The sequence below is a fragment of the Callithrix jacchus genome, chromosome 7 (genome assembly GCF_049354715.1).
Source record: "Callithrix jacchus isolate 240 chromosome 7, calJac240_pri, whole genome shotgun sequence".
Classification (NCBI taxonomy): domain Eukaryota; kingdom Metazoa; phylum Chordata; class Mammalia; order Primates; family Cebidae; genus Callithrix; species Callithrix jacchus.
The window spans coordinates 53,823,486-53,844,816 of NC_133508.1; the positions used below are offsets into that span (position 1 = coordinate 53,823,486).

The window sequence follows — 21,331 nt, forward strand, 5'->3', positions numbered from 1 at the left end:
TTCCAGGGGCTGTGCTCTTGGCCTGGGGTTCTTTATCTTTTCTCTCTTTTCCTGGCTGAAGCTACTTGTCCCTCCTCGGGATCACACTCAGACCCCCAAGCCAACCCACTGCTACTCCTGGATCCTTTTACAGCCTTGGTGTGTCCCCATCATAGCCCTCATCACCCCCTTGTAGTTACCTGGTCACCTTCCCTATCTCTGAGAGTATGGCGGCTAGATGGCTCTTGCTGCCCTAAGGTTTGAGGGGTCTGCCCGTGCCCCTCCTCATGTATCACATGCGCCGGGTCCTGGCCCCCTAGGAGGCAGCATGGCGGGAGCTGGAGGCCGAGCGAGCCCAGCTGCAGAGTCAGCTGCAGCGTGAGCAGGAGGAGCTGCTGGCCCGGATGGAGGCCGAGAAGGAAGAGCTGAGTGAGGAGATCGCTGCCCTGCAGCAGGAGCGTGACGAGGGCCTCCTCCTGGCGGAGAGTGAGAAGCAGCAGGTTCGTGAGCCCTGGCGCGGCCTTTGAGGCTCTCTGAGCTACTCCTGTTCTCAGGCTGGGCCCCACTTAGCCACCTGGCAGCTGGGAGCCCTGGGGCAGGCCATTTCCCTCTTGGGGGCCTGAGTTTCCTCACCTGCAGGACAGGATTAGAAGGGGGTTCGCAGGCTGGGCGCGGTGGCTCACGACTGTAGTCCCAGCACTTTGGGAGGCTGAGGCGGGCAGATCACAAGGTCAAGAGATCGAGACCATGGTGAAACCCCGTCTCTTTAAACAAAACTAAAAAAGGGGAGTTCACAAGGCTTTGCTGTGCTTCATGCCTGGGACACAGCACTTGCTGAGTGATGGTGACAGTCATGACACCAGGAAAGCTGTTCCATATTCTCTCAGGCTTTGTCCCACCCCAGGCTGGGCATGGATCCTCATGGCTGCCTTCTGAGCAGTTCCCATGAGGCCCACAGGCATCAGCTGACCTGTCCCCACAGTACCAAATCCCTAACTTTCCCATCATATAATGGCGACAGGGCAGACCATGCCCATCTCCTCTCCTCGACAGCTGGGTACTTGGGTGAGTCACTTTGCCCCCTCGAGCCTCCGTTTACTCATCTGTAAAGTAGAAGAATGAAGACCAGGCGAGGTAGCTCACGCCTGTAATCCTTTCACTTTGGGAGGCCAAGGTAGGCTGATCACCTGAGGTCAGGAGTTTAAGACCAACCTGACCAACATGGAGAAACCCCGTCTCTACTAAAAATACAAAATTAGCCGGGTGTGGTGGCAGATACCTGTAATCTACTCTGGAGGCTGAGGCAGGAGAATCGCTTGAACCTGGGAGGCAGAGGTTGCAGTGAGCCAAGATCGCACCATTGCACTCCAGCTTGGGTGACAAGAGAGAAACTCCATCTCAAAAAAAAAAAAGAGGGGGGAGAATAGAAGACTCTGTCGTAGGGGTGTCACGGCGGGTTGGTGAGCTTTGTGGGTGGTATCCATGTCCAGGTTCTTGTGACTGCTGTTGTGCCCTTTCCCAGGGCTGCCTCTGCCCCGGGTCCACCTGTGGTGGCACACTCAGGCCTCTAAGCCCCCAATTGCCACACTTCCCAGGCAGGAAGAAGTCCAATCATCTCCCCAGGACCAGCCCATCCCCCAAGCCCTTTGTCTTCTGCCTCTGCCCAGGCTTTGTCTCTGAAGGAGTCTGAGAAGACGGCGCTGTCAGAGAAGTTGATGGGCACACGGCACAACCTGGCCACCATCTCCCTGGAGATGGAGCGGCAGAAACGGGACGCCCAGAGCCGGCAGGAGCAGGACCGGGTAGGGTGGGCCAGGCAGCTGGTGTCCATCTTATGGAGAGGCACTGGCTGAGGAGTCCCCACCGTGGGGAGGCAGGGCACCCCATCCTGGAGAAGCTTCCAGGCTGTGGGAGAGGAGGTTCAGCCCTTCCTTTGGGAGCCCCCATCTGAGGGAGGTGGCTCAGCCCTGTCCTGGAGAATCCTTTTGGCCTGAGGGAGAGCCTGGCCACACGGACAGCATTCACAGTGCATCCAGGGGTCAGCAGAAGGTCTGGGAGGCCAACAGGAGGGGCCATGTTTGGAGCTGAAAGTGGACAGTGCAGCCAGTGAGTGGGAGCAGCTGGGGGCTGGGGGACACAGCAGGACCAACTCTGAGGAGCCCCTCTGTCCCAGAGCACCGTGAATGCTCTGATGTCTGAGCTGCGGGACCTACGGGCCCAGATGGAGGAGACTGCTGCGGCCCACGCCCAGGAGGTGAGGAGGCTGCAAGAGCAGGGCCGAGACCTGGGCAAACAGCGCGACTCCTGTCTTCGAGAGGTGAGCAAGTACCCACCTCTTCCGAGCAGCACACCCTAAATGGCTCTGTGTGCCTGGGGGCTGGTCCTATGGGACTGAGGAGAGTGTAAGATTCCTCCCTGCATTTGAGGATCAATGAATTGCAACTTACAAAGGAGGCAGCAGGCACTCATGAAGCACCTGTCATGGGCAGGTGAGATTTGGCCTCAAGGAGGGGTGAGTGGGGTCTCTGCCCTCTTGCTGCTGTGCACAGAACAATCTTGACATGGTGACTTCAGGTCAAAATGTTACTGATTACAGCATGCCTTGCTCAAATGATAACTCACAGCCTGTGGTCCGAGCACTGCAGAGGGATGGGGAAGGCTCCCTGGGGCCAGGGATCTGGGGTACAAGGCACCCTGACCGCTGGCTTGGGGACATGTGCCATGTGCACAGGCAGAAGAGCTTCGGACCCAGCTGCGTCTTCTGGAAGATGCCCGAGATGGGTTGCGGCGGGAGCTGCTGGAGGCCCAGCGCAAGCTGCGTGAGAGCCAGGAGGGCCGTGAGGTGCAGCGCCAGGAGGCGGGTGAGCTGCGGCGCAGCCTGGGCGAGGGCACCAAGGAGCGCGAGGCCCTGCGGCGCTCCAATGAGGAGCTGCGGGCTGCTGTGAAGAAGGCAGAGAGTGAGCGCATCAGGTGAGGCGTCACGGGGAGCGGGGTGACCAGCCCCATGTCCTCACAGAATCCCATCCCTGCAACCAAACTTCACCCCAGAGGTTCTGGGGAAATTGCCCAGATAGGGATTCTCTGTCTCCTAAGCAGAGCCTGGCACCTGGGTCATTTTAGGAGGGTTTCCTCCCAATTGATTGGGGAATGGGGCAGAGGGGCAGCGGGCAGGGTTGGGTCCAGACTCAGACCCACCCGCCATCATGACCCTGGAGACCAAGTCCTCTCCTGGAGTCACTGGTCTACCCCTGCCAGCCGAGGGCCTGGGTCCCAGCCTTGGGGGGGCTCAGCTCTCGGGAGGGGCCACATGGGCAGGCAGTGCCTGACCCACTCCAGGAAATGGAGGAGGTGACTTTTGTGTAGAGCCACTGGCTACTCCCAGGACCCAGGGCAGCCTCTGACCTCTGCCCTCTCCAGCCTGAAGCTTGCCAACGAAGACAAGGAGCAGAAGCTGGCACTCCTAGAAGAGGCACGGACAGCTGTGGGCAAGGAGGCTGGGGAGCTGCGGACTGGGCTGCAGGAGGTGGAGCGCTCACGGTTGGAGGCTCGGCGGGAGCTGCAGGAGCTCCGGCGGCAGGTACTCTCCCTGTGCCACCCCTTATCCCGGGCTAGCTATGTGCCCCAGGGTTGCCGGTAGCTACCCCTTTCTGGAATCATATTTCCCCATATGTAAAACCAGGGGCTTGAACCATGACCAGCCCTCTCACGTAACCTTGGTGTGAATGGATGGGCTTTGAGGTGTCCTGGAATCCCTGAAACTGGGAAAGTCTTCGTGCATTTGTGTGCACACTCAGGCTCACACTTCTCCAAGGGGAGGAGCTGGCGTCCTTGTCAAGTTCCCAAAGGAATCTGCCAACAACAAAAGCTACAGATTTCATGAACTAGGTCAGGGGTTGGCAAATTGTATTCTGTGAAGAGCCCAAATGGTAAATTTTTCCAGCTTAACGGGCCACCCAGTCTCTGTTGCAACTACTTGACTCTGCTGGGGTAGTGAGAAAGCAGTCCCAAACGGGGCAGGGACGGATGGGTGTGGGTTCCAAACTTGGTTTAGGGACACTGAAATGTGAACTTTCTGTCAAGAAATTTTGTTCTTCCTTTAGACATAATCCCTTTTCTTTTCTTTTGAGATGGAGTTTCACTTTTGCTGCCCCGGCTGGAGTTCAATGGGCAATCTCAGCTCACTGCAACCTCTGCTTCCAGGGTTCAAACGATTCTCCCACCTCAGCCTCCCGATTAACTGGAACTACAGGCACCCGCCACCACATCTAGCTGATTTTTGTATTTTTAGCAGAGACAGGGTTTCACTATGTTGGTCAGGCTGGTCTTGAACTCCTGATGTAAGGTGATCCACCCACCTCAGCCTCCCAAAGTGGTGGGATTATAGGTGTGAGCCACCATGCCTGGCCCTCCACCAAACTTTTTTTAATTAAAAAAGTCCTATCACAACAGGATAGTCAGATATATTGTGATACCCAGAGATACCAGAGCCGAAATAACAAATCCTCCACCAGGATCGGTGGCTAACACCTATAATCCCAGCACTTTGGGAGGCCAAGGTGGTCAGGAGTTCGAGACTAGCATGGCCAACACGGTGAAATGTCTCTACTAAAGATACAAAACATTAGCTGGGCCTGGTGGCACACACCTGCAATCCCAGCTACTTGGGAGGCTGAGGCAGGAGAATTGCTTGAACCCAAGAGGCGGAGGCTGCAGTGAGCCAAGATCACACTATTGCACTCCAGCCTGGGTGACAGAGTGAGACTCCGTCCCCCCAAAAAAAGAGAACAAATCCTTTCCATCTCCCACCACAGCCCCCTTCACCCAGGCCCCTTCCTGAGAAACCAAAAGACTCCCTGAAAGGAACTAACATTTGTGTGCCAAGCTCTTGCTGGGTGTGTTGCACGCTATGGCATCTCGTGTTAATCCTGCCGTAGCACCGTGGGGTAGGTAGGCAGTACCCCCACTTGCCCCTGTGGAGAAATAGGGGCTTAGAACATTGTGCTTGTCTCAGATTGAATCCCAGTCTGCTGTGTATGGGCTGTGTGACCTCGGGCAGGTTACTTTGACTCTATGAGGCTGTTTTCTCATCTGTTAAACAGGGATAGTGTTACTACCTACCTCATAGAGCATTGTACGAAGATTAAATGAGTTAATGTAACTGCAGTGCTTAGAACAGGCCTGGACACAGGTGGTAAGTGCTCCAAAAATGTTCATCACCATTGCAGAGGTGAAAGAAACCCAGGTGTGGTTCCGTCCGGTGAGCGCCTGGTCTGCTAAGGGCTGAGCCCTCCTATTATACCCATCCACTCATGAAAGGTAGTTTTGGTCCATTGATTAAACGGTAAACAGGCCACTGGTGCCCAAGTGCCTGGCATCGCTCGAGCTCAGTGTGGTTATCTAGAGGCTGGCTCCCAGTGGGTATGGGGTGGCATTTGATGCATATGTCCCTAGAGCAGTAGGTCCCGAGTGTTCTGGGGCCAGGACTGGGGGTACAGGGGCCGAGCTGAACCTGCTGCCATTCCCACTCTCTCACAGATGAAGGTGCTGGACAGTGAGAACACCAGGCTGGGCCGGGAGCTGGCAGAGCTGCAGGGCCGCCTGGTGCTGGGTGAGCGGGCAGAGAAAGAGAGCCGACGGGAGACGCTGGGCCTCAGGCAGAGGCTGCTGAAGGGCGAGGCCAGACTGGAGGTGATGCGGCAGGAGGTAACTGGGCAGGTGGGCAGGCTGGTGCATCCTTCCTCCCCCCAACAAGAAGCAGGTGGGCACCTGAATGGCGGGCTTATTCTGAAAGGCTACTTCCTAGGGCTTCTTCCTTCCCCCACTTCTTGAGACTCTTCCCCAATTATAATAACAACCACCCAAATAATAACAATCCAAAGAATAGTGGGTCTACTGTGTGCCATCACAGAACAGGTGCGGAAGGTCCTGTAGATACGCCCTTGTTTGATTCTCCCAGAAGCCCCATGGGGTAAGTACTGTTAGCCCAATTCTTTTTTTTTTTAAATGGTGTCTCACTCTGTCGCCCAGGCTGGAATGCAATGGTGCGATCTTGGCTCACTACAGCCTCCACCTCCCAGGTTTAAGCGATTCTTCTGCCTCAGCCTCCTTAGTAGCTGGGATTACAGGTGCCCGCTGCCATGCCCAGCTAATTTTTTTGTATTTTTACCATGTTGGTCAGGCCGCTCTGGAACTCTCCTGACCTCAGATGATCCACCTGCTGCGGCTTCCCAAACTGCTGGGATTACAGGTGTGAGCTACTGTGCCCATCCTACCATTAGCCCCATCTTACAGAGCACTCACAGAGGCCAGGGGATCTACCCACAGTCACACAGCCACCCAGGTCTGTCTGACTCCAAAGCCCACACGCTTTCCACTCTGCCTTTTCCGGCTGTTTCACCACCATGAGTCTGTTGAACGGCCTGGACCAAGCCACTTCATCCTGTGCCTCAGAGCGATCACGGGAGACGGGCTAGCATAGCAGGGCATGTATGAAGTGCCCTGGCACAGGTCCTGGCACCCAGTTGCTCAGTAGTTGGGGTTTCCTGTGAAACTGGTGACTGTGAGAGGCTCTCTAAACGGCAGGGGTGGCTTTGTGTCTGTGACCACGCATGCCATCAGTAAATAATTTTTTAGTGCCTGCCCCACTGTGTGCAGATTTGTTGATTAATTATGTGTAAGAAGGGGCATTATAGCCTAGTGGTTAAGGGAACAGCCTCTGGACACACCTCCCTCTGGAACCAGTAGGCACTTAACCTTCCTGGCTGTTAACTGTTCCCAACTGCAGCCCGCAGCCCCTGTGTGGCCCTGTGTGGTATGCACTTCCCTTCCCCACTTCCCTGCCTTCCCCTAACCCCCAGGTTAGCAGGGAGTACATGTGATTAATAAGCTGCTGTTAAGCTAAAAAAGAACAACAAAAACAGCTGTGCAGGGTGGCTCACGCCTGTGATCCCAGCAACTGTGGGAAGCCGAGGCTGGTGGATCACTTAAGGCCACGAGTTTGAGACCAGTCTGGCCAACATGGCGAAATCCTGTCTCTACTAAAAATAAAAAAATTAGCTGGGTGTGATGGTGCTCGCCTGTAATCCCAGCTACTCCGGAGGTGGGAGGATCACTTAAACCTGGGAGGTGGAGGTTGCAGTGAGCGGAGACTGCAACACTGCACCCCAGCCTGGGCGACAGAGCTAGACTCCGTCTCCAAAAACAAAAAAACCCCACAAAAACAAAAAAAAGCCTCTGGAGCTAGAGTGCCTGGCTTTGAATCCCAGCTCTGCAGTTTACTAACTCTGTGGCCTTAGACAAGTCATTTAGCATCTCTGTGCTTGTTTCATCTTCTGTAAAGTGAGGTTGATTACTTCACTCCAGCCTGGGCAACAAGAGCGAAACTCTGTCTCAAAAAAACAACAAATCAACAAAATAAACAAATTCTAGTATTTTCTCCCAAACTCCGGGGATGTTTTTGCACTGCGTGCCTGCCTGAGTGGTGAGCACTAAAGGAGCCAGAGCTGTGCTGATCACACAGCCAAGGATGGTGGGGCTCCAGTCTGGGCCTTGGGGGTGGGGCATCGGGTTGGGGGAGGTCTTGCCGACCCCACCTCCTGACATCACTCCAGCTCCAGGTAGCCCAGCGGAAGCTGCAGGAACAAGAAGGCGAGTTCCGAACCCGCGAACGAGGCCTGCTGGGCTCCCTGGAGGAGGCACGCGCCACTGAAAAGCAGCAGCTGGACCACGCCCGCGGCCTGGAGCTGAAGCTGGAGGCGGCGCGGGCCGAGGCTGCAGAGCTGGGCCTGCGGCTGAGCGCGGCCGAGGGCCGGGCACAAGGCCTGGAGGCCGAGCTGGCCCGCGTGGAGGCGCAGCGGCGCGCGGCAGAGGCCCAGCTGGGCGGCCTGCGCTCAGCTCTGCGCCGGGGCCTTGGCCTTGGTCGCGCGCCCAGCCCAGCCCCGCAACCAGTGCCCAGCTCCCCTGCCCGGGATGCGCCCGCTAGAGGTAAGCACAGCGCAGGGCGACAGAGAAGGGGGGAGGTGGGCGGGCCGCACTGAGGTGTAACGTGACCCCACGTTACAGTTGGGTTCCAAGGAGGTTTAAGACCAGCCTGGGCCCAAGGAGCCCGCCTTTCACTGGGCCACGCCCCTCCACCGAAGCTCACTTCTTAGTCCCGCCCCATTACCGAGGCCCCTCCCTTCACTGATCCATGTTTCTCTAGGGCGCTTTTTTTTTTTAGACAAGGCCTCTGTTGTCCGGGCTCAATTGATCCTCCCTCCTCAGCCTCCTGAGTAGCTGGGATACAGGTGTAACACCACGCCCAGCTAATTTTTGTAGTTTTTGTAGAGACGGGCTCTCAATGTTGCCCAGGCTGGTCTTAAACGCCTGGCTTCAAGCGATCCTCCTGTCTCTGCCTCTCAAAGTGTTGGGATTACAGGAATGAGCCACAGCACCCGGTCTAGGTCGCTGCTTTTTGCGGGGAGGGGAGGTGGTTATTTTTAGTTTTTGAGACAGGGTCTCACTCTGTCACCCTGAAGTGTAGTAGTGTGATCTCAGCTCACTGCAACCTCTGCCTCCTGGGCTCAAGTGATCCTCCCACCTCAACCTCCTAAGTAGCTGGGACTACAGGCATACGCTACCACATCTGGTTAATTTTTGTATTTTTAGTAGAGATCGCCATGTGGCTGATCTCGAACTGCTGGACTCAAGCAATCCTCCCCCCTCAGCCTCCCAAAGTCTGCTCCACCACGCCTTTCCTGGATTGGGAGATGGAGGATTTTAATGCCCTTGACTCCTTTTCTGATTTTCTGAGCCTCCATCCTTCATTGACCCTGCCCTCTCTCCAGCAACACCCTATTTTCTTCAGCCTCTCATCCCCAGGTCCACACCATGCCTGTGACCCCAACATCTCCCTCAAATAGATACACCGCCAGGCCTGACCCCTTCTAGGAAATCCTTCCAAAGGAAAAACCAGGCATGGGACATTGCTGGTGGGAATGTAAAATGCTGCAGTCACTGTGGAAAATGATTTGGCAGTTCCTTAGGACGCTAAAAATAGAATTACTGTAGACCCAGCAATTCCACTTGTAGGTATATACCCAAAAGAACTGGAAACGGGCGTGAGCAGATATTTGAGCACCAGTGCTCATTACAGCATTACTCAAAATAGTCAAAGGAAACAACCCAAAAGTCCATCTGCAGATGAATGCATAAACCAAATGCAGTGTGGACAGACCATGGAATATTATCCGGCCTTCAAAAGGAATGACATTCTGATACATGCCATAACACGAATAAACCTTGACAACATTGAGCTAAGCGAAATCCATGTCACCAAAGGACCAATACAGTATGATTCCACTTACGTGAAATATTTAGAATAAAGAAATTCGTAGAGACAAAACAGATTACAGGTTACTAAGGGCTGAGGATTCAGGCGGGTTATTGCTTTATATAATAGTTAAAGTTTCTGTTTGGGGCTATCCTAGTTTGCCAAAGCTGCTGTGACAAAGGACAGTGTCCTTGGTGTCCAAGGGGGATTGGTTCTAGGACCCCATTGGATACCAAAATTGGTGCATGCTCAAGTCCTTGATATGAAGCGGCATAGTACTTGCATATTACATATGTGCACACTGCCATATACTTTCAGTCATCTTTAGGTTACTCACAATACCAAATACAGTTAAATGGAAATAGTTGTTAATAATATATTGTTTTTAATTTGTCTTTTTTTTTTAAGATGGAGTCTCGCTCTTTTGCCCAGGCTGGAGTGCGGTGGCATGATCTCAGCCCATGCAGTCTCTGCCTCCCGGGTTAAAGTGATTCGCCTGCCTCAGGCATACCTGGCTAATTTTTGTATTTTTAGTACAGACAGGGTTTTACCATGTTGGCCAGTCGAGTCTTGAACTCCTGACTTTAAGTAATCTGCCCACCTCAGCCTCCCAAAGTGCTGGGATTACAGATGTGAGCCATTACACACCCGGATAATATATATATATATATATATTTATTAGAAATGGGGTTTCACCATGTTGGTCAGGCTGGTCTCAAACTCCTATTTTTTTTTATTTTTTGAGACGGAGTTTCGCTGTTGTTACCCAGACTGGAGTGCAATGGCATGATCTCGGCTCACCGCAACCTCCACCTCCTGGGTTCAAGCAATTCTCCTGCCTCAGCCTCCCAAGTAGCTGGGACTACAGGTGCACACCACTATGCCCAGCTAATTTTTGTGTTTTTAGTAGAGACGGGGTTTCACCTTGTCGACCAGGATGGTCTCGATCTCTTGACCTCGTGATCCACCCGCCTCGGCCTCCCAAAGTGCTGGGATTATAGGTGTGAGCCACAGCGCCCGGCCACTCCTGACCTATTGGGCCAAACTCTAGTCGGGATGATCTGGGAACAGATGATAGTAATGGCTGCACAACAGTGATTGTAATTCATGCCACTCAGTTGTACACTTAAAAATGGTGAAAATGTCGGTGGCCCAAGCCTGTAATCCCAGCACTTTGGGAGACCAAGGCGGGTGGATCACGAGGTCAAGAGATCGAGACCATCCTGGTCAACATGGTGAAACCCCGTCTCTACTAAAAATACAAAAAATTAGCTGGGCATGGTGGCGCGCGCCTGTAATCCCAGCTGCTCAGGAGGCTGAGGCAGGAGAATTGCCTGAACCCAGGAGGCGGAGGTTGCGGTGAGCCGAGATGGCGCCATTGCACTCCAGCCTGGGTAACAAGAGCGAAACTCCGTCTCAAAAAAAAAAGAAAAAAAAATGGTAAAAATGTGCCAGGCACAGTAGCTTATGCTTGTAATCTCAGCCCTTTGGAGGCCTAGGTGGGTGGATCACCTGAAGTCAGGAGTTGAGGACCAGCTTGGCTAACATGATGAAACTCCACTTCTACTAAAAAAAAAAAATACAAAAAATTAGCCAGGCACGGTGGTGCACACCTGTAATCGCAGCTACTCAGGAGCCTGAGGCAGGAGAATCGCTTGAACCCGGGAGGTGGAGATTGCAGTGAGCTGAGATGCTGAGATTGCACCATTGCACTCCAGCCTGGGCAACAAGAGCAAAATTCTGTCTCCACAAAAAAAAAAAAGGAAAGAAAAGTAAAAATGGGCTGGGTGCAGTGGCTCACACCTGTAATCTCAGCACTTTATGGGGCTGAGGGGGGTGGATCACTTGAGTCCAGGAGTTCGAGACCAGCCCTATCAACGTGGCGAAACCCCATCTCTATAAAACAACAACAACAACAATTAGCTAGGCATGGTGGCACATGCCTGTAGTCCCAGCTACTTGGGATGCTGAGGTAGGAGGCTCTATTGAGCCTGTGAAGTCAAGGCTACAATGAGCTTTGATCATACCACTGTACTCCAGCCTGGGCAACAGAGCAAGACCCTGTCTAAAAAAAAAATGGTGAAACTGGGACACTTTTATGTTATATATGTTTTGTCACAACAACAAAAAAAATGGGGAAAAGCCAAGGGAGGGACCAGGGCTGTTTATGTAGGGGCAGCAGGTCCCTCACTGAGGAGGTGATGGGGAAGGGGAGAGCGGTTGTGAGCTGGGACTCGGGGCCAGTGGGGAGGTCTGAAGTGGAGGCACCCTTTCCTGTGGACAGCAGGGGCTGGCAGTCCCAGAGCATCAAGCAGGAGAGTGAGGGGTGGGGATGAAGGGCTTGCTGCAGTAGACATTGCAGGACTTTTACCCCGAGATCATGGGACCTTGTAGTGCTGGAGGCCCCAGGGGCAGGCCTGCTCCTTTGGGAACCTCTGAGTGGGGCCCTTTGGGTGGTGACCAAGTTTGTGGCTGCCGGGCAGTTTTGGTGTTGCTCTGCCGTCGCTGAGGCAGTATGCTCATGGCAGGACCCTTGTCCTGCAGTTCCAGTGCCAGCCTCCAGGTCGCGCCCTGGTTCTACCCACCCTGCCCCCTCCACCTCCCCAAGCCTTCACTCCAAGCAGAGTACACAATTTTCTGCCAGGGAGTCGGGCTGCCTGGGTTCCCATCTTAGCTCTGAAACTTTCCAGCATTGGGAACAAGCGAATCACATTTTTTTTTTTAAGTTGAAGTCTCGCTCTGTTGCCTGTCCTGGAGTGCAGTGGTGCCATCTCGGCTCACTGCAACCTCCTCCTAGGTTCAAGCGATTCTCCTGCCTCAGCCTCCCGAATAGCTGGGACTACAGGTGTGCGCCACTGTGCCTGGCTAATTTTTTGTATTTTTAGTAGAGACAGGATTTCACCATGTTGGCCTGACTGGTCTTGAACTCCTGACTTCAGGTGATCCGCCTGCCTGGGCCTTCCAAAGTGCTGGGCATGAGCCGCCCTGCCCAGTCCACTTTTTTTTTTTGAGATGGAGTCTCACTCTGTCACCCAGCCTGCTGTGCAGTGGCACTATCTCAACTTACTGTAACCTCTGTCTCCGGGGTTCAAGTGATTTTCCTGCCTCAGTCTCCAGACCTCAGCCTCTTCAGTAGCTGGGACTGTAAAGGTGGGCCACCATGTCCAGCTACTTTCTAAATTTTATTTATTTATTATTTTGAGACAGAGTCTCACTCTGTCGCTCAGGCTGGAGTGCAGTGGTTCGATCTCAGCTCACTGCAAGCTCTGCCTCCCAGGTTCAAGCAATTCTCCAGCCTCAGCCTCTTGAGTAGCTGGGATTACAGGTACATGCCATCACACCCTGCTGATTTTTGTATTTTTAGTAGAAATGGGGTTTCACTACGTTGGCCAAGCTGGTCTCGAACTCCTGATCTCAGGTGATCCACCCACTTCGGCCTCCCAGAGTGTTGGAATTTCAGGCGTGAGACACCATACCCAGCCAATTTTTGTATTTTCAGTAGAGACAGGGTTTCACCATGTTGGCCAGGCTGGTCTTGAACTCCTGACCTCAAGTGAGCCGCCCGCCTCAGTCCCCACAGTGCTGGAATTACAGGCATGAGCCACCAAACCCAGTCAAGAGAACAAGCAAATCACTTAACTGCTTTGAGCCAGCTTTACCTGGGAAGAGGGTAAACTGTTCCTTACCTGTCAGGAAGTTGTCATAAAGATGAAGCGCCTGGCACAGTAGGTGCTCAGTCCGGAGAGACGTTGAGGTGATGCAGTGGCATCACCTGGGAACAGTGGTGGATGGAAGGGAGGAGGCCCAGCCCTCATGGTGCTTGTGGTCTAGGTGGGGTGGCAGACATCAGGCCCCCCTGAGGGTGGGATGTGCTCACTCTAATCCAGCCTGGGGCCAGGGAGGCCTCTGTGGGTGGGGGGTGGGGTATCCTAAAGGCTGGGCCAGGCAAAGAGAGGCCATGGGGAGAGGGGGAGCAGCATGCACAGAGGTCCTAGGACTGGGACAGAGAATGTTCTACAACATGGATGCAGGGTGGCCATTTTGTAAAGGGTGAGAGTGTTTCAGCTAGATGGGCAAGAAGGCCCCTAGGCTATAGCAGAGGTTGGGCTTGATTCTGAGGGCGGTTGGGAGCAGCAGGGATGGGAGTGAGTGAGGTACATGGAAGGCCCATGGCTCCTGCATTCCTTAGCATCTTCTCTTCTAGGAAGTAGGGAAGGGCTCAGCAGCCCTAGCGCCTTAGAATGCAGCCCTGGGTCCCAGCCACCATCTCCAGGACCTGCTACCTCCCCAGCTCCTCCAGACCTGGACCCAGAGGCAGTGCGTGGGGCCCTCCGGGAATTCCTGCAGGAGCTTCGGAGCGCCCAAAGAGAACGGGTAAGCCTGGGTGTGTGGCTGGATAGGGAACCTGGAGGACCCTGGAGGGGTTGCAAGGTGTCAGAGCCCGGGTCTTCCTTTGTTCCCCCATGTCGGGGCTGCAGGACGAACTTCGGACCCAGACCAGTGCCCTGAATCGCCAGCTGGCTGAGATGGAGGCTGAGAGGGACAGCGCGACGTCAAGGGCCAGGCAGCTGCAGAAGGTGGTGGCTGAGAGTGAGGAAGGTGAGTTTGATACTCGGGGGTCCCTGTTCTCTCTCCTGTGTTTTGGGTAGTTGAGGCAGGAGCCGGGGGTATTGGCCTCTGACCCTGCCGTGGCCCCTGTGACCTGACTCAGGGCTATTACATCCAGCTTGGTCAGCCTCACCTTTGTGTAGGCCCGCACACTGTAAAGGGTGCAGACAGGCCCTGTGCTGGGTGGAGTGCAGGCTGGACATTTTGTGGCCTGGTTTGGGTCTCAGGGCTGTGCTTGGCCATTCCCATGCCTGACGGGGTGGGTGGTGGCTGCAGCCCGGCGCAGTGTGGATGGACGGCTGAGCGGGGTCCAGGCGGAGCTGGCACTGCAGGAGGAGAGTGTGCGGCGCAGCGAGCGGGAGCGCCGGGCCACGCTGGACCAGGTGGCCACACTGGAGAGGAGCCTGCAGGCCACTGAGAGCGAGCTCCGGGCCAGCCAGGTGGGCAGGAGCTGAGGGCCAGTGGGTGAGGGGGAATCTGTGTCCAGGAGTGGGTGTCCAACTCCTACCGTGTGTCTCCCTGTGTCTGTCTGCCTGAGTCTCTCTGCAAGCCACTGAGGTGGCCAGCCTGCGACTCTGTGAAACTATGTTCAGGCTCCATCATCTCATGTCACTTGTGCTCACTAGGCTGTAGAAAAAAGAGCTCAGTCAGGGTGCATTAGCTCACACCTGTAATCCTGGCACTTTTGGAGGCTAAGGTGGGTGGATCCCTTGAGCCCAGGAGTTTGATACCAGCCTGGGGAACATGGTGAAACCCCATCTCTATGAAAAATACAAAAATTAGCTGGCCTTGGTGGTATGGGCCTGTAGTCCTGCTTCGGAGGCTGAAGGGAAGATTGCTGGAGTCTGGGAGGTCGAAGCTGCAGTGAGCTGTGATGGTGCCACTGCACTCTAGCAAGGCAGACAGCGAGACCCTGCCTCCATAAAGAAGAAAGAAAGAAAAAGAGCTTGGGCTTTGAGTCGTCATCTGCCTGGTTTTCATTTTCCTCATCTGTAAAAGGAGGAGCAGTGATTGTCCACAGGGAGGATACACACAGGCTCTTACCACAGGTGGTGTGCAGGGGATCTCTGTTTTATATCTCTGTGTGGCCACACGAGCGCATTCTGGGTTTTTTATGTGTGTTTGGGGGACATCTGTATGTGCTGGTGTGTGTGTCCGTCTGTCTGGGGCAGGAAGCTCAGGCCCTGGTAGTGACAGTGCAGAGCCTTCTTGCAGCCAAAGTCCCCCTCTGCCCTCCCCAGCCTGTCCTTACATTACTGCCTCCTCCACACCTCCCCCCCAACCCCCGCCGCCCCAGCCTCTGGCCTGGGGCCGAGCTTAGCTGGATTGTTGTGTCTGTGGCTTCAGCTCTGGCCATGGGCCCAGGCACAGGGGCTGCAGGAGGAGGCCAGGAACAAAGCTGGGCAGGAGCCAGAGTGGGGGCCCCAGACGGCAGGGCTGGGGCTCTGGGCAGGATGGCAGAGGGGCCAGGCTCAGGATGGGGGCTGGGGAGGGCAAATAACACCCCCTGTTGACCTACCCTGTCTCTAGGATAGTACCAGGGATGGGAGGACCCCTAGTCTGCCTCCCTGTCCCATCCCCACTCCCCAGACTGTCTTCACTGGCTGACTCTGGGCAGGAGAGGAGGAATCATCACCTGAAACCCTAGAATAGCAGGGCCTCTCGGAACTGCCAGGCTCGGCTCAGTTTGCACGGGAGTCAGCGGGGCAGGAGAAGAGCCCTGGAATCTGCATTTCTACTGCCCCCACCTCAGGGCTCCTGTGAGCACCCATGTTGTGGTTCCCTGGGACCAATCCAGTGTACCCACTGTACAGATAGGAAATGGGGCCAGAGAGCGGAAAGGGGCAGTCTGGGTTCCACAGCCTGTTGGCCTGGGCTAAAACTGGAAGGTGGTCTCAGGGATCTTCACATCCACTCATCCTGGGAACACATGGGGAGACCAAGGCCCTCAGAGGGTCCCAGGCTGGCCCCAGGGTCACACCAGTCACCCTTCAAGGCTGTTCCCCACTTTCCTCTAAGGGGCCCAGGGCATGTGCGGGAAGGGTGCGGGTGCACGTCTGGGCCTGAGCCCTGCACGACCTGCAGGAGAAGATCAGCAAGATGAAGGCCAATGAAACAAAGCTGGAGGGTGACAAGCGGCGCCTGAAGGAGGTCCTGGACGCCTCTGAGAGCCGCACCGTCAAGCTGGAGCTGCAGCGGCGCTCGCTTGAGGGGGAGCTGCAGCGCAGCCGCCTGGGCCTGAGCGACCGTGAGGCCCAGGCCCAGGCTCTTCAGGATCGGGTGGACTCCCTGCAGAGACAGGTGAGCTCCTCCCCAAATCACAGCCACAGCACCTGTGTGCCCTGTGCCAAGAGCTTTGTAGGCACTACACTGCACAACCCCGTGAGGCAAGTATTACCAACATCCCGATTTTACAGATGGACAAATGGAGGCTGAGAGGTAATGTCATTGTCTAAGATTCTGTAGCTAGTAAGAGGCATAGGCAAAATTCGAATTCAGGACTATTTGATGACTGAATCTGCATGCATAGGAGCCCTTTGGGATGAGTTAAGAGATGTGGGTTTCACTCGTTTCCCTTTTTGCCTTAACTGCTAGGAAGCTAAGCTGTAACTGGAACGTTCAGTAATTCTGCTAGCCTTACCTGAACACCCACCAAAGTCAAAAATAGAAAATGTTAGGGTTGTGGTAGTTACCCTTTCTCCTCCACAGCAGAAAGGGGAGGGGAATGAGGACAAGAAGGAGACCAGGGAGTCTGAGACAACTGGGTTGATGGCACTCTGGGCACAAATAGCCAGCAGTGGAAGGTGCCCAGGTTGCAATAGGCTGAGCTACTGGGAGTGCTTAGAACAGTTGGGTCTCAATTATGGATGCCCAGGGAGCTGTGGGAAGGCGTGGATTGGGCATGCCAGGTGGACGTCACAGTAGGGGCAGAGGTGTAGAGACCAGATGGCAACAGCCCCTTAATGGTTCTGGCTGTCCTTCTGCCAGGTGGCGGACAGCGAGGTGAAAGCAGGGACCCTGCAGCTGACTGTGGAGCGGCTGAATGGGGCCCTGGCCAAGGTGGAGGAAAGCGAGGGGGCCCTGAGGGACAAGGTGCGGGGCCTGACAGAGGCCCTGGCCCAGAGCAGCGCCAGCCTCAACAGCACCCAGGACAAGAACCTGCATCTACAGAAGGCTTTGACTGCCTGTGAACATGACCGCCAAGTGCTCCAGGTCTGGGGCCCCGGGTCTGGCTGAGGTGGGCCCAGTGAGTGAGTCAGCCAGTAAGAGCAGTCTTGGGCGGGGGGGACCTGTAAAGAGCCAGACAACGGGGCAGTCAGTTGGAGCCAATGAGAGGAGGCTTTGAAGGGGGAGTGGGCCCAATAGAGCATCAGCCAATGAGAGGAGGCTCTAGGTATGTCCCATAAGAAGACAAAACTGGCTGGGTGTGGTGGCTCACGCCTGTAATCCCAGCACTTTGGGAGGCCGAGGCGGGTGGATCAACCTCAGGTCAGGAGTTTGAGACCAGCCTGGACAACATGGTGAAACCCCATCTCTACTAAAAATACAAAAATTAGCTGGTCGTGGTGGTAGGCGCCTGTAATCCCAGCTACTCAAGAGGCTGAGGCAGGAGAATCACTTGAACCCCGGAGGCGGAGGTTGCAGTAAGCCAAGATCGTGTCATTGCACTCCAGCCTGGGCAACAGAGTGAGACTCTGTCTCAAAAAAAAAAAAAAAAAAGACAAGACTACTAGTATGAACTTGGGTGGACCCAGGTGCATGGTTTATTGGGGGAGAGTTGGGGTCTGAGTGGTTTCCACCTTACGCAGGTCAGTGGATAGGCCGTGGGATGGGCCTGGCGTGGGGCCCACCCTCTAGGTGAGATGACTGCTTGTTTCATGGGCTGTGAACCTGCCTGAAGTGCAGAGTAGAGGGGACGCCTGGGGGCTCCCAGGCCAGCCTGGTACCATCAGCCCCTGTCCCCCAGGAACGGCTGGACGCTGCCCGGCAGGCATTGTCTGAGGCGCGGAAGCAGAGCAGCTCCCTGGGTGAGCAGGTGCAGACGTTGCGAGGCGAGGTGGCTGACCTGGAGCTGCAGCGGGTGGAGGCCGAGGGCCAGCTACAACAGCTACGGGAGGTGAGGGCCAGGGTGCACCCGCTCTGTCCCCAAGACTGTGAGGCCCTAGACTAGGGTGGGGATGCTCCCACCCATCTCAACCTCATCCCCAACCCTGGCGCAGCCTCCGGTAAGGAAGCATCGTTCATTCAACGCATAGTCCTGTTATACAGATGGAGAGACGGAGGCTGAGAGAGAACCATCTGGCTTCGGGTGACAGTTCTCTGATATGGGCCTCACAGTTGCTGCCCTGTGAGCGGGCCAGCCTCACTCTCTCCAAGTTTCGGAAAAGTATGCTCAGGCCCAGAGGGATTTGGGGCCTGCCTGGCTTCTGTTTCAGGTGCTGCGGCAGCGGCAGGAGGGCGAGGCTGCAGCCCTGCACATGGTCCAGAAGCTGCAGGACGAGCGGCGGCTGCTGCAGGAGCGCCTGGGCAGCCTGCAGCACGCCCTGGCTCAGCTGGAAGCCGAGAAGCGGGAGGTGGAGCGCTCAGCCCTGCGTCTGGAGAAGGACCGTGTAGCCCTCAAGAGGACGCTGGACAAGGTGGGCTGCTCCCCCAGGCTCTCCCCTCACTTCCTCTGGGACCTAGCCGTGGTGAGTCCACTGCACATCCCCAGGGTCTGCTGCCTCTGGTGGGGTTAGGTTATTCCACTGGGGTTCAGGACCCTGAGCCCCCTCGGTAAGCGCCTCCTGGCACCCTGATCTCTGCTCTCCCTACCACTTAGGTGGAGCGGGAGAAGCTTCGCAGCCATGAAGACACAGTGCGGCTGAGCGCAGAGAAGGGCCGCCTGGACCGCACTCTCACAGGGGCTGAGCTGGAGCTGGCCGAGGCACAGAGGCAGATCCAGCAGCTGGAGGTCTGACCCCACCCAGCCTGGGACCCCAGCTTCATCCCTGGTCTGAGTGCTCATCAATCCTGGTGGAGCCGGTAGCCCACCCAGCCCAGAGCCCACAACCCCCTCCCCCGGGAGCCCTGAGCCTTCCGCGTGACCCAGCCAGGCGGTGGAAGGAGGGGTTCTCCCTAAGGTGTACAGAAGACACTGAAGGCCTGTTTGCACGTGAGCCTGTGGGCTCATGTATGTTGTGGACATGCAGCAGAGTGGGAATCCATGTGAGCGTTCTTGTGTATGGAGCATGAATCGTGCACACGGTGTGGTGTGTCCGGGTATTGTGAATATGGGTCTGTGTACAGATGTTCTCATGTATGTGGGAGCTGGGCCTTTGTGCACACACATACACCTGTGCGAACCCAGTAGGTATTTACATGCTTGCCTTTGTGCCTGTGTGTATGACGTGTGTGTGTGTGTGTGTGTGTGTGTATGCGCGCACATGCATGAGTGCACATACCTGCCTGAGTGGGGGTCTTTGAGTGCACTCACCCTGGGCTCACAGGCTCACCGTCAGGGCCGGCAGGATGGAGGACACACAAGGATCTCTCCTGCCTTCTCCCTCTGCACTGGCTGTGTCCCAGGGAGGCACCTGACAACCTATAACAGATGCACACACACACTCACGCTGGGCTGGAACCCTGACTGCAGCCCCTCCCTGCAGGCGCAGGTGGTGGCACTGGAGCAGAGCCACAGCCCAGCCCAGCTGGAGGTGGACGAACAGCAGCAGCAGCGGGAGCTGCAGCAGGAGGTGGAGCGCCTGCGCAGTGCCCAGGCGCAGACCGAGCGCACCCTGGAGGCACGAGAGCGGGCCCACCGCCAGAGGGTTCGTGGGCTGGAGGAACAGGTAGCAGGCCCCCTCAGAAAGCTGGGCCAGGATGGATGTGTGGGGCTGGAGGAAGATGAGGGGGCCAGTTAAGACCTCGTGGGTATAAGCAGTTGATGGCTCCCATAACCAAAAAGAGTGTGATTGGCTCTGCGCTGGTATCACCCAAGACCAGACCAGTGGCCACGGGATGCTCCCGAGCCCCAGGCCTTCCTGCTGGGCTCTGCTCCCCTAGCTCCATCAGGGCAGCCTTCTCCCTGGGAGGCCGAGTGGCCTCAGCAGCTCCAGCCTCTGGTTCTTCCAGCAACCTGTCATCCCAGAGGAGAGCGGCTGCAGAAGCCCCAGGCCTGTCCCTCACTGGCCCACTCAGATCACATGCCCCTTCCTGACTATGCCTGAGCCAGCCTTGTCTGCCAGGCAATGCTGCTCTGCCAGGCCAGGCTAGGTTACATGTCCACCCCTTGGGTCTGGGCTAGAGCCACGCCTACTCAAGTGATGATGGGGATAAAGAATGGGTGTGGAGTTCTCCCCCAAAGACACCTGACTCTGCTGTAAGGAAAACAAAATGAGAAAGGCAGGATAGCCCCTGGCTTTCAGTGAGGCCAGACCTTTCCTGAAACTGGCACTGGGTCCCTCCGGGTCCCCAGCTGCCTCCCTTTTCCTGAAGCCAGGCTGAGGACCTGGCTGGCCTAACCTTCTCCTTCCCCAGGTGTCCACACTGCAGCAGGAGCTTCGAAGGAGCTCAGCACCCTTCTCCCCACCCTCTGGCTCCCCAGAGAAATGAGCCTCTGCTGGCATCTAGAGAACAGCCCTGTGCCCGTGTCAGGGGAGGGCCCTCCTTTTGGAAAGCACCCCCAAAGCCTGGTCCCTTGGGGGCCCCCAGCTGGGGTGGGATAAGAAGGTGTTCCACTGTCAGGGCTGAGGAGGAGTATTCCAGCTCCAGGCCTGGAGGCTTCCCAGCATCCAGCAGGGCCCACTCATTCCAGCCCCCTCTTCCAGGACAGGCCACTGCAGATCTTACAAGATCCTCTTTTAGAGGCTGAGCCATAGCCAGGGTTGGGGAGAGCCCTTTTCTCTGGTCAGCCCTGGAGCACGGGCTTGTGGGAAAGGAGGGGAACCAGGCCCAGGCCCTGACTCCAGCTTCCCAGAGATCTCTCCACCTTAGTTCAGCGTGTGTGTCAGGAGATTCCTCAGAGTGCTCAGAGTCCCTGTATTTTTATACTTTTACAATGTTAACTGTTCAGAACTGTTTTTTGTAACAAGACTTCGTTTTCTAAAAAGTTTATACAGATGTGTCCCTTTTCTAGACAACAGGAGATGTTGGGGGAGACAGGTGGGGTCTGGGGCAAGAGGGATGGTGCCCTCTAGGGAGGGGTGCTTGGGGAGACAGCAGGGAGAGGCAGGGGGCCTATGTTGGGAAGGGAACTTGCCAGCCTCACAGGATGTCAGATGGGGAGGCCTCCGGGGTCCTCAGTCACCTGATCCATAGAACAGACAGGGCTGTTGAGGCTGGGGGCTGGACCCAGCCTCTTTCCAGCCGATACTTTATTTTTTTTTTGAAATGGAGTTTCGCTCTTGTTGCCCAGGCTGAAGTGCAATGGTGCGATCTCGACTCACCACAACCTCT

General features: G+C 55.8%; 1 protein-coding gene across 8 annotated transcripts in view; it reads left to right on the forward strand.

The window, feature by feature from the left end:
* CROCC (ciliary rootlet coiled-coil, rootletin) overlaps positions 1-20,984 on the forward strand; it is a 61,341-nt gene extending 40,357 nt beyond the window's left edge. For all 8 annotated transcript variants that reach the window (XM_035307885.3, XM_078330475.1, XM_078330476.1 and 5 more), the window contains 17 exons: positions 300-479; positions 1,647-1,781; positions 2,153-2,296; positions 2,711-2,949; positions 3,397-3,556; positions 5,515-5,682; positions 7,590-7,962; positions 13,494-13,663; positions 13,768-13,888; positions 14,174-14,337; positions 15,983-16,198; positions 16,886-17,110; positions 17,865-18,014; positions 18,334-18,534; positions 18,717-18,848; positions 19,543-19,725; positions 20,414-20,984. In XM_035307885.3, coding sequence (XP_035163776.3) covers positions 300-479; positions 1,647-1,781; positions 2,153-2,296; positions 2,711-2,949; positions 3,397-3,556; positions 5,515-5,682; positions 7,590-7,962; positions 13,494-13,663; positions 13,768-13,888; positions 14,174-14,337; positions 15,983-16,198; positions 16,886-17,110; positions 17,865-18,014; positions 18,334-18,534; positions 18,717-18,848; positions 19,543-19,725; positions 20,414-20,488 — 3,036 coding nt within the window. In that variant the 3' untranslated portion in view covers positions 20,489-20,984. The remainder of the gene's footprint in view (positions 1-299; positions 480-1,646; positions 1,782-2,152; positions 2,297-2,710; positions 2,950-3,396; positions 3,557-5,514; positions 5,683-7,589; positions 7,963-13,493; positions 13,664-13,767; positions 13,889-14,173; positions 14,338-15,982; positions 16,199-16,885; positions 17,111-17,864; positions 18,015-18,333; positions 18,535-18,716; positions 18,849-19,542; positions 19,726-20,413) is intronic.
* Positions 20,985-21,331: the final 347 nt, after the last annotated feature.